Genomic DNA, 18,677 nt, shown 5'->3' with positions numbered 1-18,677 from the left:
ACGCATAGGATTCTATTTGGACATGAAGCTAAAATTTTCTTGCTTTCAAATTTTACTATTAAATGCTACGAGATATCTGATTACGATCGATCAATAGATAAGAATACAGTTTGTTTAGATCCTTTGTCATATATTTTTCTAAAATTTTTTCCACGTAATAAAATAACATACTATGGATTTTTATTTCATTTGTAATAAGGATATTTCGTTTATTTTGCAATTTTTGCGCACAGATGCGAAGATATTTTATTTACGATAAAGTTTCAATGTGTGCAACTTTAATATAAAAAAGAAAAATACTTACTTCATATCCGATTACATAAATATTTTTAATAAAAAGAAGATTATAATTTCTTTTATATTTACATAAGATTAATTATTTTTTTACAATATATTGCATAATTTCGTTAGGTATTAAAATATCGTTACGCATAGGGAAATGAAATCTGATCGAAGTGCGATTCGAAGAAAACTTCCTTAAAGCTTTAATATTAAACATTTCCATGAAATATATACGACAAGCGCGTAGATCGAATATAATTAATGTAGCCGCAAAATTTGCACAAACTTTTGTCCCCTCAGGAACATTCTACAATATATTCGCTGTATAAAATATCGACTAGACATTACTTATTTCGCACGACGATCGCGAGTTATATGGAGATGGGATGCTGAGTGTACTGGCGCGTACTCAACGCATCGCATTGCGCTTCATATTCTCGGCAAGGGGGCGACACAAGTCATTAAACAGACGTGACCGCAAAAACCGAACGTGGCCTTTTGACACCGCATCCGGTGGTGCTTCCCACAAGTGTTCTAGATTTCGTGGAATTTCGATACTCGTCTCCTCCGTGCGTTTGATTTGAACGGCACGACATTCCGCGTAATTAATCGATCGCGTTTCGCGTTGCTGTCGATCGTATTTGTTACCGCCATGTACATATTTTATAGCGCCTAAACGGGAAAATTGCCGCTGATCGTCAGCTGATTAACGAGCATTTTCCCGCACTCGACGCTCGATTAATACATCGCTTCCTGTTTTCACAAGACAACGAATGTCCATTCGTATCTCGCGGATTTAATAATCGAATGCAGTTTCCGCAGCTCGCATTAATTTGGCTAACTTATGACAGCTAAGTTATGACAGCTTTTATATATTAAAGATGTGATATATAGGATGTCGCATTTTAAAAGTTCCATCCTCATAACTTTTCAGGATCAACGTTTGAAGGAAAACGACTCGGATAAAAGTTGTAGGGAACAAAGGGGGCTATCTAATAGTGACCTTGGATTTGATATTAAAGGTCATTTTCAAGGTCATTTGAAGATCAACATGCGTTTTTCAAACGGAACCCCCTATTTTTCATTACATATTCTTGTAGCTTATCTCGAGAGCTTTCCAAAACACTATAATAATGTATTTTTTCATTAAGGACTTTTTGAATCATTTTATATTTTGATATAAAAAATAAAATATTTCGTAAAATATTCAGTTTTCGATAATCTTGCCGTAATACTTTTGTGTACAGAATAATGAGACAAATCAATTAGTGCCAAAAAAATACAAATAATTATTTAAAAGAATACATTGTAAATAATTTTCTTAAAAACAATTATTTTGACATCAATATAATATTAGGCTTTATATTATTAAATATAAAGTAATTTAAAAAGTACTTCATAAAAACATACTTTATTATAGTGTTTTGGAAAGCTCTCGAGATAAGCTACGAGAATACGTAATGGAAAATAGAGGGTTCCGTTAGAAAAACGAAAGTTGACCTTCAAATGACCTTGAAAATGACGTTTAATGTCAAATCCAAGGTCACTATTAGATAGACCCCTTTGTTCCCTACAACTTTTATCCGAGTCGTTCTCCTTCAAACGTTGATCCTGAAAAGTTATGAGGGTGGTACTCTTAAAATGGGACACCCTGTCATAGACATTGAAAATAGAGAGGTGAACGGAAATTTAATGTCGAAAGTAATCAATTTAATGTGCAATTTTTTTCCTCTATATTGTTGTAATTATTATTTCTGTCGTGCGAAGTATATGTAATGTTTCGTCGATATTATATAGAGCGAATACAGAATGACTTGGTTTTGAAATAAGCAAGCCCGAGCTGTGCGATGAGATAAAAATTTGCAAAGATTTTGCGGCTACATCATTTTGAATCCGCAACGTAGCGTGTAAGATGACCATTTACGCGAGGCATATTAATTATAGCCGGACGTATATCGGTTGTTTTCACGATAGAAATAAAACGTACTTGATTGTCGATTTTAAAGAACGGCGTAAGAAAACCGTGTGGCCTCTTTGATACGGATCTTGATTAATCGCGACCGCGCGATTTCGTTAAACAGGCCGTCCTGAAACGTACGATTACGAATGATTCGCTGAAACTTAAACCATTCGTGCGTAATTCGCGATTTTCAGCGATATCGAAACTACAAATAATTATGGTATCGTTAGACGGTATTAATTATCAAGGAGAGACGGTACATTAATATTCGATTCTTCTGTGAAGTTTGAATAGTTATCACTTTTACAAAGTTTATCTCGACGAGTTTGCTTGTTCTTTTAACATTGTAACAATTATTACAACATTTATTATTTGTTTACAATATTATAAAGTTTTTTTACTTTATTATCTTAAAAGTTTACTTTATTAATTACATTTATATTAGGTGTACAACTTTGCTTCCGCCGTTTTTTTCCCCGAAATTCGAGGCTTAATTGTAAAAAACTGGTTATTGCTTGTTGGGTCACTCCCAATGATCGTGCCAATTCTTTTTGACTTTGACTCGAGTCTTCATTAAGTAATGCCTCCAATTCTGCATCTTCGAAAACCTTCTCTCTTCCACCGCTATGCCGCGCTTCGACGCGATAATCACCGTTCTTGAAGCGTTGAAACCACTCGCGACACGTTCTTTCACTAATAGCGGCTTCCCCGTAAGTATTTGAGAGCATTCGATGAGCCTCAGCCGCAGATTTCTTCATATTGAAGCAGAAAATTAAAATCTCCCGCAAATGACGAGAATTTGACTCGTAAACTGACATTTTCAATGGAGAATAACTTTATGACGCGGACACAAATCGACTAATGTTTCTATGAGGTTATGTTGACAGATGCCCAAGTTTATCGCATGACGTCTATGATCTATTTATTTCGACCGCTACTTACCGCTAAAGCCATCTATAGGAAAACGGCGGAAGCAAAATTGTACACCTAATACTTTAATGAAGATTGTCAAAGAGGACTAATGCTAGAACTTATAACTATGACATTGTTATAGGAGATGTGCTTATCGCGTTGTGCTAGGATTAAGTACGCTTTGTGTGTATAGAAAATTGTCGGCAATTGACAAACGTTTACATTGTTATAAGTCAGAATTTTTCTCGTAGTTTTACGCTGCGTTTGCGTCAACAAGGCGGGTTTCGTATCGCTACTTAAAGGAGGATTAATTTCCTGGTGCTTGCGTACGCTCTCGTGTAATACTCGCGGCGTGCACGCCAGCTGCAATTTTCCGAACCTCGATAAGAGCTTAAGGAAGTTTTCGTCTAGGATCGCGATCTCTCCTCGTCACGAGAACGCGGAGCTTGACGTAAGAAATACGGGCGGCCACCGCGCTCTGCTGGGTTCTAGCTCGCGTTTATGTCGGTGGAAATTATTGTGAAAAGAAAAAGAAGAAGAAGACGAGAGATCTCTGCCGCACGATACACTCGCCGTACGATCTTCCTTTTGCGATCGGGATTGCGAACGAGCCCAGACCTTTTCTGTAAATTATGACATAGACGTTACACGTTGATCGTTTTACACGAAATATCGCCAGTTACATCGCTCAGGATCGGGATAATAAATTTTTTCGAGTCTTCCACATTATTTCGATTTTATTATTTCCTTTTCCATTCCGATGTAATAATTTTGATTATAATTTGCGATGAATTATAATAAAGGCAAAGCATGTTTGAAAATTACTGTACGCGAGATTTTTATATTTGCCGCTTTTAAACAAGTGTAATAAGATGCACATAAATTATGTATTTAAATCGTATAAAATTTTGAAAACGTAAAATTTTATTTAAAAAAAGTGATCTCTGTAAAAATTGACCTATAATTTTCGGGCATGTGATATCAACATAAACTTTAATCGAATATTTATCGTTTTTACATCACTCTTTCATCGTTTAAATCCAGCTTTTAGATTTTCAACAAAAATCACAGAATCTCATGGTCCAAAGATCTATCTAGTAATATTCGTGCACAGTTAAATTATGGATTTCGATAGATCTCGTGTCAAACAGATATTAATGATATTCTCATTTCTTTCTTCTCGAATCCGGAAAATATCAGCGTGATAATTGACATTACGATAATTTCCCATGCCAATCATCATTGAGCGCACGAGTAGCCAGCACGAACGAGAGCAGAAAGTTAAACTCGCATATTGTAATTTTATTCAAATATCATCGGAACGATTCGCGAATATTTTACGAACGAATATTAACCAAGGGACCCTTTGCGCAGTTTTTTTTTTAATTACATAATAAGAAAGAAAAAGATTTCAAAATTAAAAGTTTAAATTTTTAGAGTGAATTTTAAATGTGATTTCTAAAATACAAAAATTTTTAATTTTTAATGGATTATAAATGATACGCCAGATATCATATTTTATTGATACTTTAATTAATTCCAGAGAACAAGGGCTTGCCAAGTCTACCAAGATATTGGGTGATTGCATAAGTTCGTGCTCGATTTAAATATAAACTTCAATAGATTATATTTTAGAGATAACACTTTTATTAATCAATTATATAGTCTCCATTCTTTTCTACAATGGTTTTCCAACCATCTATAAGCTTGTCGATTCCATTTTTGAAGAAAGAAATTGGTTTTTCTTGAAAAAAGTTTGTAAGGTGGTTTTCGACAGCTTCCTCGGAATTGAGATTCTTGCCATTTAAACTATTCTGCGAAGACCGGAACAGATAAAAATCTGAAGGCGCAATATCTGGAGAATATGGCGGGTGCTGCAGAATTTCCCATTGCGACTCCTGCAGTTTTCCTGCAGCTTATTCCTTTCAGTCAGGAGATGCGGCACCCACGTATCAAGCTTGGAAATGTATCCAAGCTTTTTTAAATGACGAAAAGCGGTTGAATTATCGATATTCAGTCTCTCAGCAATATTCTCAGTTGTAATTCTTGGGTTTCTTTCCACTAAGGCATGCACAATGTCATCATCGATGCCAGAAGGCCGTCCAGAGCGGGGTTGATCCTCCATGTTGAAATCACCATTTCGAAATCTGCCAAACCACTTTTTGACTGTTCGGAGAGCAGGAGCGCGGTCCAAATAAACGCTTTGAATATTTTTTTGTGCAATCGCAACACTCACGCCTTTTCGAAATTCATATAGCGTTACATGCCGCAAATGCACCTTTCGTTCTCCATTTTTAATGATTTCTCTTATGCACAAATGGACTTATCTGAACAATGTCTGACGCTAAATTGACATAAGACAACGTCATCTATTCGGTGTAAGCAATAATTACCACACGAAAACAATAGAACTCCGCCATGCAGTAACTTAATCCAATATATTGTATTTATAGCAAATACATAGAGACATTTAATTTCATACACCGATTTTCGAACAAAAACAAAATAAAGAACATAAGACGCCCTTCTTACCTTTTTTTTCCTCTTCTACGTGCGTTTCGCTTTAATTTAACACTTCGACGAGAAGTATGGGGTTCGCGCCGTAATTATGGGCATCCATTAAATACACTTTAGTTAGAGCGATGGAGGTTGAAAAACATCCGACCGTGTCAACGGGTATTTGCGATACCTGTGCAAAGAGCGCGACCGCGTTGTTAATTATTCGCCCCCGGTCTCCGTTGTCCTGTGGCATCGTTCTCCATTTCCGGTTACAAAGGAATCTACCATGTATATCTTCTCTGTTTGGATCTAGTTAACTCTGCGAGAGGCGTCCTCGGCCCCTTTCGCGATAATAATTGATACTGTTATATGTTGAAACGCCCGTTATATTCGAACGAGATCTCTAACTGTAATTAAACTCTGACGATTGTTAACGGAATGTTTGCTTTCATTGTTCCACGTATAATTCTTGGGTTACCCATTGAGAAGCGTTTCCTCGCCTTTTCCTTCAAGATTCAAAACTCTTCTCGTCGCTTCTCTACTCAACTGTATTTATTATTTAATAACGAGCGTCAGCTGTTGTTTAAATTTAAAAGAATTACGTGGAATTGTGACGAGGCGCTCGATTATTAAAGAATTCTGAAAACTTAAACCGACTGTTTAAAAATATCGCGGACAGGGCTTTTTCGTGCTCTCGCGTGTAGCTTCAGTTTTCTCGACTCATAAATCGCATTTTCCGCGCTATTCCGAGCAGCAGATGGTATTTTTCGTCATTTCTCGTCGGTTGATTAGAAAACTTTGCCGTCGCCGACCGAGCAGACGCCATACCTGATTTGGTTTTAATGCGATCTTTCGCGGCAACAGCCAACGTGGAGCTCGTAACCGCTTCTAACAATAGCTTCATCGCTTGAAGAGAACGAAACGGATGGCTTGAACGAAGGACAAGGAAGAAACTCGATTATCCCGCCATTCTTTTTCACTCGCTAACGAAGAAGCTGCCATTCCGTTAATTTGATTTGGTCCGAACTTCGATTAAATCTTTTTAACGATAAAAGCATTCGCGATTTCGATCTAGCACTTACGGGACGGATATTAAAGATTCCACGCTACGGAAATTTACGCGAATTTAGGACGTAACTACTATTTAGATATGATTGTGTAATAAATCTCCTTCTCTCTTGAGTCGTATAGGGGAAATTGGGTCGTGATTTAATTCATACGATTCTTAAGAAAAATTTCTTTCGTCAATAAAATTCGTTTTAATCTCATGTATGTAATGTCGGTATTCAAGTACAGTTTCGATAAAATGGTTTAAGGGATGGTAAGTCATATTTTAGGGACCTTGATAATATCGATATCAATGGCGTTATCATAGCCCGTGGAAATTGATATCCTTTGACAAGCGCAATCCATCACGATCGTTCCGTCGCGATCGCTCATACCGTTTTTATTACGTTAAAATTTTACATGAAATTCTCCTAGACATTATCATTTATTTAATTCTACGATAACCATGAATTTATGAATACCATAGGCAACCTGCGAAGACGTTAAATAGCCAGACAGTAATATCGCACAACTCGCCACAATCTTCAGTACTTCAGACAGCACTTGATGACGTAAGGAATCAAAATCGACGGTGAATTATCGCGGGGCGATATCTCATGGTAGCTACATCTTTTTTTTAGGGGGGGGGGGGGGAGGGGAGAAACTTGACTGTTCTCGTGCAGACAGTAGTGCAAATCGATCGTGTGCCCTTCCTTGACAGGAATCATGTTCCTCCGCGACGTAAGATAGGCGTGCGATCGTGATACGTGCAATATCGATATTTCTATCTTTCTCCCCCCCCCCCTCCCCCCCCCTCTCTCTCTCTGTCTTTAGGAAATTTGCCATTCAGTTCCGCCGCGATATCGCCGCGTATATTTCGCGAGTCGAACCGAAGTCCCTTGTTACCCTTCTCGACGGCACCCTCGATTCTAATCTTTTTACGCCCTTTCCACGCAATTTTCCCCTCGTCTTTCGCAAGATCGACGATGAAAATTCGTAACGCGTAGACGGGAACACACACACACACACACACACACACACACACACACACACACACACACACACACACACACACACACACACAAAATACGCCTTGCTCGCCTTGTCCCTCACACTTTCCTTTACGCGCGTCTAACTTCTTCCCTTCCGATTAAATATCTTTTTTTTTTCCCCCTTTGTAATTTTTGTGATTTTCTCGTACACGCATCTCTCGATACAAGCAAGAGTCTTTAATGATATGACGATGATCGTGGTATGACATGATACGATATGATATGATATGATAATGAGATGATTAATGTTACCATGACGATGATTTTCTCACTATGATTTTTACATCTACTTATTTGTTGCACGTTGTTTGGTGCGTCTCCGTAAACAGTGATGAGGAGGCGCTCGCAGATCCCCTGGTCGTCGACATTTCGAAAAAGTATATCCCTATAAAGAATAGAAATAGAAATAACGGAAAGGAGCTTGACACGACGCGAATGTGTATCCCCGTGATTCTTTTTTAACACTCTAAAACCGTCTCTCGACCCTTCCATTGCCCTTGGCTCGAAAAATAATCGATTCTTTTACCTTCGCAAATTGTTTAGATCGACATCGTAATGTTATCAATTACAATATTTTTTTGACGGGATCATTAATATTAAGGACAGAATTGAATTTAAATCGAATAAGTTTTTTTAATTTGAGATTTTTCGTATGTTTCGCTGTTTGTGCGTTTAAATTTTAAAGATTCCCCACGTGACATTTAACGTCTTTTAATTAATCGCTAAATATTTTTCTAAACTTAACTTCGATCATTTTATATTAATGACGCGATTTTTATTTCGTTATCGAGTTTTTTTTTTTTTTTTTTTTTTTTTAATTCTAAAAGTCTCTGAAAAAATAGTTACAGCTATCGATATATTCACTTTTGTCATAATAAAATGAAAGAAGCGAGAGGTAAATGAAGGAAAATCCACGAAACCCACTTTCTTCCGCTCTATCGTGTCGAGAGAGCCTCGGAAATTAATTAAAGCGTGTCTCGCGAAATATAACGGCCGATTCAGAGAAAGAGAAGGAGAGAGAGAGAGAGAGATATGACTATTGTGCGTCAAAGAAATAAATAAGGCCGCTGTCAATGGGTTGAGGGTGATGGAAGGGTTGAAAGAGAGAGAGAGAGAGAGAGAGACAGAGAGAAGAGTACAAAGAAGCTGGCCGGTGTCGCTCGCGGAAGAATTCGGACTCTCTTCGTCTTCTATCTAGTTCTCGATGGAAGATCAATCTGCATTCGAAATCCCGTTTATACACAAGGAAATATTCGAAAAACTTTTGGAAAATTAGAAGCGTGTAAAGAGCTAAATGTCAGAAGAGGTGGAAACATTTTTTTCTCGTAATTCGAAGCTAAACGAGACAGGGATAAGAGATATTTATCCTATAATTAATACCTTCTCATAAATGTGTGAATCTTGAATGTTTTTTTTTCTTTTTTTTTTCCCCACGCGAGTTTAACATCTCTGTCTAAATAATGCAGTATAATATATATATATATATATATATATATATATATATATGATATAACAACAATGGGGACGCGCTCTCTTTTCCGTTTTGTTCAAATGAATGAGATTGTCGTGGCACGAAAGAATGGGTAATTCTTTCTTCCCTCGATATCGCGCCCCGTCGATCTCCTTCCGATTTATTCCCCATACATGTACGCACTTCTCCCTTCCTATATAGCGTGTACATATATTATACGTATACACGTGATATAGAAGGCGCGTAAGCGCGCGCGTATTATATGTGCACGCGCGCGCGCAAAGACGAAATGTCGGCCCAGCCCAGTCGGCTTTTTACGAAGCGCTGACAGTCTGTAAGTTGAGTTTAATGCATGTTGTTTTGTCTGTCCTTGCATGCAGGGATTCGGTTTTGTAACATTCGCAAATAGTGCTGACGCGGACCGGGCACGTGAGAGGCTACACGGCACCGTGGTTGAGGGCAGAAAGATTGAGGTGTGCATGAACTTTCTTATACTTATATATATACATTGCCATTAATCCATTTCGTATAGATGTGCTTTCTTTCAGCAAAGTCGAGTGGGCGCATTGAAAAATGCGCGCACTCGCCGTGATGTAAAACGGCGACCACGATGTAATCAAACTCATACCTGTTCTTCTCACGATTAATTTACAATAGATTCATTCTCAAAACGCGAATTTTTTATCGAGTAAATATCGGGTGTGGTCGCCCGATAGTCAGACTTCGAGCCGACGAATGTCCATCTTTCGTACTCGTCGCCATTAATTCATCGACGTTAATATGTCGATTTATTACGAATGCTCTTTGCTGGCGTTTCAGGATACAAAGACTCACGTTCGTGCCGAAGATGGACACGCGTGCGATCCGAAGACCGTAGGTGTAAGAAACTAGAGTTAAATCGCTATGCGATCGAGATATCGACAATCCGTCACTCGCGATTCGACGGAGCCTTTTGTCCGGGAGAGAGAGAGAGAGAGAGAGAGACGGGCTAGATGGCGGTAATTAACCAAACGCGAGATAATTTCGTGGGCCCTAGAATAGAGAGTTGAATTGTGCGAAGAGGCGGGGAGGTGGGGGAGTCAAAGGGTAAGAGATTTCTCTCGTGACCTGGATCAACCTGATTGATGGCCATTCGATTGGATCGACGAGTGGCGCGCGAGCCGATCCGATTGGCGTGCCTCGAATGATCAACGGGTTCTCTTTTCGATTGACCCCGGCCACTTGATCGGTGAAAATCGGTACGAGAGAAAGTCCTTTTCGCCGAACAAAATTTATCGATATATTTGTTTTTTTTTTTTCCTTTTGTTCCCCCCCCCCCCTCCCTCCCCCTCCTATCGCAATACGCTATCTTATAGATTTTTCGAACGTGCGCGCTTATACATTTGTGAGGATTCGCAACAGAAAGGTTTTTTTTTTTTTTTTTTTTTTTTTTTTTTTTTTTTTTTTTTTCCCATTAGTCAATCTCGAGCTCGGAAATTATCTTCGCGTAATCTCGAACAATAATTATATTTCACTCGATAGTTACGCATGAATTTGATAAAGCTCCGTCGAATCGATCGGAGGATAAACGAGGCGATAAAACATGGCAACGAGAATTGTGTGAGAAAAATAATAGATTTTCCACTTTCCATTATATCATGTTTCAAATAAAGGAATATAATAATGAAATATAAATTAATCGATTAATAATTTATTTATCTTATCTTATCTCGTGATTATTAATTTCTAATTAAAAATGATTGTATACATAATAATTCTATTTTTGTTGCACTGAAAATCTTGACATTTTCGTCTGTAGTACAGACAGCTTTCAGTTTCGATCATCCCGCATGGCTTTCATAACTGCCACCGCGATAACCGCAGCATCTGCTGCGTCGATGCTTGATACCAAACAACAACGATTTAGCCTAATTGAACAACTCGATTGGTTATCTTCTCGGAGTAGGTCTCATACACGTCGCTTTAGTTTCATTTAACTGACAAACGCGCCTTTGAAATACACCGTTTGATATTACGCGAATCTCGAGAATCTTTCGATTGTCTCTGTATCTATTTTAATTAAAATTTAATATCTCGGTAAAGCTACTAAGACTCGTCGTCGTCGTCCATTTCTTTCTTCTCTTTCTTCGCTTTGAAAGGATTGTCGAAAGAAGGACGCGAGGGAAATTGCTTCCGAGAAGATCCGCCGCGCGTCTTCCTCCGTCGTCATTATATAGCTTTTCGAACGTAATAGGATTATATTCTTAAATCATGGTCAGTGATTACTTCTTCGGGTTTGTTTCCATGTAACGTCTCTGTTTCATCAGGAGATCCTTCTTACGGCAATTTTAATGGTTCAGTTACAACTTTCGAAAATCTAATCTTTTAATAAACGATAGTTTCGTAAGATCGAGTACGAATTTTCGAAGCAAAAATTTTATAAAAGGTGACGCATTTTTCTATTAAATTGTCAAACAAGATTTCTAGTGACGGATCTCGAAAATAACGACAAAATACCGTTGCCAATCTTCTCGCCTCGAGAATCCTCGAGTAAGTACCCAAAGCGAATAAAAAGAGGACGCATCCGGGGGGGTTGCTTGCCAACGCGAATCCGCAACGTCACATTGAGAAGTGTCGAACGTTTTAAATTCTCGTTTGCGTTACCGTCATCCTCGCTCCGAGAGCGATCTTGTTAAACAAGAAACGGAAAAAAGATTCGCGTTGGCGGTGCCTCGGATGCAAAATGAACGAAGTTGAAGGGGTGGACGCGCTCGAAACAATGCGATCGTCCAACGACAAGTAAACGAACCGCATACAAAGGAGCTGGAAAATCCGCTAGTCGAACAATCCGGCCCGTTGTGTGGCTGGTTCGGCTACTGTGAGAAACAAAGTAACCAATAGCGAAGCGAAGCAAAATAACGGACAATCGCAAAATACGGTCGTATCTCACGCAGATCTCCTGTTGTCCCATAGAGAGCTTCTGCGCGAGACAAAGAGAGAGAGAGAGAGAGAGAGTAAAGAGATAGAAAAGAGCGAGCGAAAGAGACTCGTACTGAGAATAGTTGATTGAAAAATCTGAGAGAGCGAGCGATAAAGAAAAAGAACAGATGATCGATCGATCGATCGATCGGGGTCAGTTTGTCTCTTTCGGGAGAAAGAGCGAGAGAGATTAAACAAATGGGCATATCGTGGCTGATCGTGGGACACTGAGGGGGCCACTCGAAAAGGACCTCGCAATGTGTCCGAAAAGGTAAGGAAACCAATGGGAACTGTTTACCGGCAAGCAAAAACAACCGGAGTCATATATGTATATAATGAGAAATGCAACTCGCACTGCCCGCTCTCTCACGCGATACACGAGAATCGTGCCGCGGTCGATCTTTCACTTGTAGATTAAGTCTTTCTACGTTCCTCTTTCTTTCTTTCTTCTTTTTTTTTTATCTTATTTCTCTTCCTTCTTCGATTATTTTTCCCACACTCGTTTCGCATCTCTAGCGCAAATGAATGAAATTTCCCGACCGCTCTTTATCGGAAGATTACACTTTGATATGTGTGTGACGAGGTATTCGTTCAGAGAAAGAGTAAAAAATTCCTTTTTCAGTAAGTTACAGATTTGTTTTCTAAGAAAGATTTTTTTTTTTTTAATTATAAAGAAATTATACTTCTTTTTTTTTCGTGTAAAGAGATATTTCAAAGTTTGTGGGAAAAAAAAAATCTAATTGCGAATACATAACTGCTGCGCGAATACTTCGTCATCCGCGAATTTATTTTAGTTTTATTGTTTTTACGATCTGTAAGTATATTTTTTTTTATTTAACAACATGTTTCTAATCTCATTTCCTTCGTCTTTTTTTCGACCGGCACACGCGTAGCGCTTACTTTCTCCTAAAATAAAATTACTTACAATTTATGATATAAATAAACGAAAAAAGAAATAATAGATCTAAGATAACAATTATGTAAGCTGTAAGATGTAAGGTAGTAAAACGCACAGAGACTCAAGTACTTTCGCAAATGGCAACTGGGACAGTCGAAAAACAGTATGTTACGCGTGATAATGACATGTTAATGACTTTTCTTCCACGAGCAATTTGCATTTTATTTGCGATCGAATTTTAACAGAGAGAAAAGCATGCAACACCTTTTTACATTCACCCCATCGTCAATTACGAGCGGTTTTGTGAGAGCAGTTTTAGAACGATTATATCTCGTACGTCATCCACTCTTACGCGACGACGTTTGACCCGTTTTACTCGAGTATACTAAGTACCCAGGTCCTTTGTTGAATTTTCTAAGAGCCGCCGTAAAGAGCGAGAGGTTAAAAAAGGCGCGGAGGTTAGAATGCCAGTCGGGAATAACGAGATGACGAAGAATGATAAAAAAGAACGAACTGTAACGAGAATTCTTTTACGCGTAATTCTCTCACGAACGGTGACGTAGCACTTTAATTGCGGAAGAGATTAGGGAGGTTTCTTAAATTAGAGACCGCGCCTTTTTCCTCCTCCCGCCCCCCCCCCCGCCCTCTCCCCCTATTTTCTTGCCGTTAATTTCCAGCCGACGGAGTGTTCCGAAAAAGGACGCGGGATAAAAATTCGCGTACGCGAAATCTGGCAAAAATTTCTCAAAATTCACGCAAACCGATATATGTTCATTGTAGCAATTACGAGGAAGAGAGTGGAAGATTCGAGGAGAGATGCAATTAGCCATTGCGAACTTCTCGCAAAGTTAGTTACCCGTGGGAGTGCGATACTTTATTAGCTAATCTCTCCCGAGAGACTTTTTAATTGCCGCTGCGACTTTCTATTGCCCCGATTCTTTTATCGGCTTTAAATAATAATTCCAGATATTATAATACGACTCTCAATGACTTTAGGGAAAATGGATCTTCGAATATAGTGGCGGCTCTAAAATCGATCGTTGATCTTACATATCGATTAAATGTGTGACGATGAGACATATTTCGCATTATTGTCTTGTTCGAAATAACAAGAGAATTCGGCTGAGATTTTTTTTTTTTTTTTTTTTTTTTTGTGCCCCCGGGATGTGTCAAGCGGCAGCAAGCTACGCGTGTTCACATTTCACGCGCAATTTAGCACACGGTCCGCACCCTTCGATAGGAAACGAACTCGCTCATTCGTGAAATTTGAGGTCTCTCATTACGACATGTTCATCCGCGATATATCCTTATAAAACGAAGGAAATCGACGGATAAAACTAAGGGATGGAAATTTAAACAAAAATTAAAATTGAGAGAAAAGCTTTTAAAATGCGCAAGAGTTTCAAATATTCTATATAGAGAAATAAATTATATTATTTATAAATCGATGGCAAAGAAACAACTACATAATAACAATAAATATTATCAGACGTAAATGCGCTTTTTATGTGTATATAAATATGAAACCGGAATTTGCCCATAGATGGCCCTAGCTGTCAATGTAGTTACCGTCAAACCGCGTCATTGGCGCCATTTTCTTGTTTTGACATCTGATAAAGATTTTCAACTCACAACAATACAAGTTTCATACAACAGCATAGTTTTTAATAGCGTTGAACATGTCGAATTTTGTGCCTGGAAACTACGATTTGCGGACAGCATTGATTTTCTGTTACCATTTGAAGAAAACTGCTGCAGAATCGCATCGAATGCTTGTCGAAGCTTACGGTGAGCATGCTCTTGGTAAATCACAGTGCTTCGAGTGGTTTAAAAAATTCAAAAGTGGCGATTTTGACGTGAGAAACGAAGAACGTGCAAGACCACCGAAAAAGTTTGAAGACAGCGAATTGCAAACATTGTTGGATGAGGATGACGCTCAAACGCAACAACAACTCGATTTGAATCAAGCTTTGCGTGAAAAACGATCAGAATATCAAAAAAGGCAACACAAAGTGATTTTGCTTCATGATAATGCACAATCACACATAGCAAAACCGGTCAAGGAAACGATTGAGGCGTTTAGTTGGGAAATACTTTCGCATGCGGCTTACTCATCAGACTTGGCTCCATCCGATTACTACTTATTTGCATCGATGGGACACGCACTTGCCGAGCAGCGCTTCACTTCTTACGAAAATGTACGAAAATGGCTCGATGACTGGTTTGCCTCAAAGGAGCAACAGTTTGTTTGGCGTGGCATCCACAAATTGTCAGAGAGATGAGAAAAATGTATAGCTAAGCAATGGGCAATACTTGGAATAAAATATTTTTCATCATTTTCATACAATAAACGTGTATTTTCTATACAAAAATTCCGGTTTCATATTTATATACCTGGTATAAGTTTTTCCGAAGCATGAATTTTCTCGGAAGCATAATTCATGTGAAAAATACACGATACTGAGAATTATACACAAATTGCTGCAATCGGCGAGTACATTAAGAAAAAGAAAAAAAAGGGGGGGGGGAGGAATATTATTTTTTCTCAACCGAGAAGGCAGGACTTTTACTCGCCGTTATTAATCTCTAACACGCGACTGAACTTTTTGCCACCGCGTTTCGCATCGCATCGACGAAATTAATTTATCGATTTCAGGTGTCTTTTTATTTCGCCCCGTTATCTCTGCCTACGTCCCTTGCAACGACGAGAAAGGTAGAGACGCGAATTTCGGAAGGAAACTAAGGGGGGACTAATCGATAATCGAGTATCGAACTGGGAGACGTTCGCCCAGAAATCATCGCACATTTAGAGACGCGCTTAAAGGGCTTGCCGTGGTGCTCTTATAACGGAAGGCAGGATGCTCGCGACACCAGCAAATATTGCATATTCGATATTCCATTATTTTAACGAATATCTTTTGTAATCGTCGTATTGTCCCGAGCATTGACTCGTTGTATCGCGAAGGTTTCGATCGCGTCTGTATTCCTGTCTTGCATCGACTTTTCCCTTCTTCGCATTTTTTTTTTTTTTCCAGTTTCCGAACGGTAGATTTTTCATGAACGAGTTGTGATCCTTTACATGGTCGAGTTAGATTTGCAAAATGCGGGAACTCGTGAACTTTCATCATAATCGGCGTTTCGTGGAATCGAAGCGTTTCGGAAAACTGGGCACGTGCAACGGAATTTTCTTAACTGCGATGAAATTTTCGTTGCTGCTCTACTTTTTGTTCTCATTATTGGCAAATATAAGGTATTAAAAGAGGATGATCTTTTTCCTATCTATGTTATTATTTGTCGACATATCGCTCTTGCCAAACATCTGTCGCGCAAAAAGCGTCGCGTGTCGTGTGGAAAATCCACAGAGAACGTTTGAGCGAGTCGATCGAGCCCGACGATAAGCGCTTATGGCAATTCAGCTAGTAGGATCTAAGGAACAACCTCGAATATATAATCCAGCGCGATTCATCGCTCGCCATGACAAATGACATAAAGGCTGCGGAAGACTGAAATTACATCGATCCGCTGATAGGCGAAGAATGCGGATTAACGAGCAAAAACTGCTAGGGAAACGACAAGAAATCTGATGGAAAGAGAAGCTCTTATATAGAGAAAGGATAACGACAATGCTAATGCCGTTGTAAGACGATTTATGTAAAATAGACAGGGGAGATAAAAAGAGATATGGAGAAAGCGAGGACGAATAAATAAATATCCTGCGTGTTCTCTGTGATGTGCAAATGCCCGAGAAGTTTCTCAGGATGCTTTTGACGCGTGTGCGTCTCAAGAAATGCAATAAACTTGAATACATAAGTAATGAGACGAAGAAAGAATATTACTCGTGTTGTTACCGAATAATGACTCTAACGTGCGTGCACGTTATAATATGTGCACTACAATTTACAAGTAGTTGAGAAAAAATAAGCACAATTCATCTTATTTTTATGCGTAACTTATTACTTATATATGCAAGAAAAATATTTTACTTATTTTCCTTCTCGTGCGACAAACGAAGTTTTTCAAGAATCTAAGAGCTTATATATATATATATACAGGGTGTCCCATTTTAAAGGACCCACTCAAATATCTCAGAAACACTGCGTTAAATCGAAAAATGTTTCAAACAAAAGTTGTGTGGCCCCCCCTTCAAGGGGGCCATAAGATGGTGACAATGAGCTACAAGAATACTAAATAAAAAATGGGGGTTTCCATTTAAGATTTTAAAGTTGACCTTCACATGATCTTCAAATGATTTTCCAAGGTCAAATCATTGTCACCATCTTATGGCCCCCTTGAAGCCACACAATTTTTGTTTAAAACATTTTTCTCTCCCGGGCTTGGTTTCTGAGATATTCGACTGGATGGATTAAAATGGGCCATCCAGTATATATACATCAAAGCCACAAGGGATCGAAAGTTATAGTTGCTGCACGTGAATGCAACTTAACGAGCTCGGCCTTGGCGAACCGTCTATGATCGGCTGCGTGTCGGAAAAAGCTCTTCCTGAAGATGCAAAGGAATAGTCGACATTCTGGGTCAGTGACGACGATGGCGACATCACCCGGAGGATCGACAATGCCTTATATGGTAACGTGCAAATATAGCGCTAGTAGAGGCAGATCGGCGATTAAATCGTACATGAAAAATTCATCCCGCAAACAGATCTAGGGGGAAAGAGCATTTTCCATGGCTACGATTCTGTAACTTCGAGTATTCAACAGCGATCAAGACCCAGAAAAGAATGTACGAATAAGATCATTTTTTTTTCCTTTAAATTTCAATTGCATCTCATGTTCGAGCAATACAAATGGAACTTGTTGTTCCCTCAAATTTCCGCGATATTTATTGTCGATTTAAAAACTATAAATAAATAAAAGTGAATTTTTTATATCAACTCAATTTTTTTCTATATTTTTATAATGAAATTTGTCTTTAAGAAAAGAGTTTAAAAAAGCATTGGTTTTAAAATCAATAGATATATCTAGAAAAGGAGAGAAAGACACTCGTCGATTATCCGCATATATCAACGTGTTTGATCAAAGAGCGTCGTATAAACAAGAAGCTATAAGATATGCGCAAGTTGCGCAATTCGGAAAATATTTCAAAGGGAACGTGTGCGATTTATGCAAGCGGATCGAAATTTTCAGCTGAAAAGGAAAAGTTTTAGCTAAATAATCAAGCACAGTGAAGAGAAACGAGCTCGCCTACCATTAAGGTCACCCTATAGCATGGACATCGGGTTAGTAAGCAAACAAGATGGACGGAGGAGAGAGGGTAGAATTTCGATTACCTCGTACATTTCACCGCACGATTCTAACATGACCTAGTAGAAGCGATGGCGGGTGGTCATAGGTTACGTACATCGCTTCCGGTATTAACGACAGGTACTACTACCCTACTACTATCCACGAACGGTCAGCCCCCGTAGCCGGTCGGTGGTCGAGTTTTCGGCCTTAGCAAGTCAAATTTATGTAGATACCCGTTCGTCGAAGGCGAGCGAGGTTACGTGAAATTTCCAAAGTGCCATTTCGCTCATTCGATCGCAAGCACCTCCCTAAGTCTAAGGTCGAACCTTCCGTGGACGAGCCCCTGTTACTCCCC

The 18,677-nt window shown here is 38.8% G+C and overlaps 1 protein-coding gene across 10 annotated transcripts in view; it reads left to right on the top strand.

Moving 5' to 3' along the window:
* Positions 1-18,677, top strand: part of LOC138941873 (RNA binding protein fox-1 homolog 2) — a 322,458-nt gene that overhangs the window by 224,803 nt on the left and 78,978 nt on the right. For 8 of the 10 annotated variants that reach the window (XM_070311805.1, XM_070311804.1, XM_070311797.1 and 5 more), the window contains one exon: positions 9,604-9,696. The exons of the other annotated variants lie outside the window; for them this stretch is intronic. In XM_070311805.1, coding sequence (XP_070167906.1) covers positions 9,604-9,696 — 93 coding nt within the window. The remainder of the gene's footprint in view (positions 1-9,603; positions 9,697-18,677) is intronic. 10 annotated transcript variants of the gene reach the window in all.

The sequence above is a fragment of the Polyergus mexicanus genome, unplaced genomic scaffold (genome assembly GCF_030449975.1).
Source record: "Polyergus mexicanus isolate NDT 795.1 unplaced genomic scaffold, iyPolMexi1.0 SCAF_20, whole genome shotgun sequence".
Classification (NCBI taxonomy): Eukaryota; Metazoa; Arthropoda; class Insecta; order Hymenoptera; family Formicidae; genus Polyergus; species Polyergus mexicanus.
Note: the sequence above shows the minus strand (reverse complement) of the source record. Positions and strands in the feature narration are given on the sequence as shown.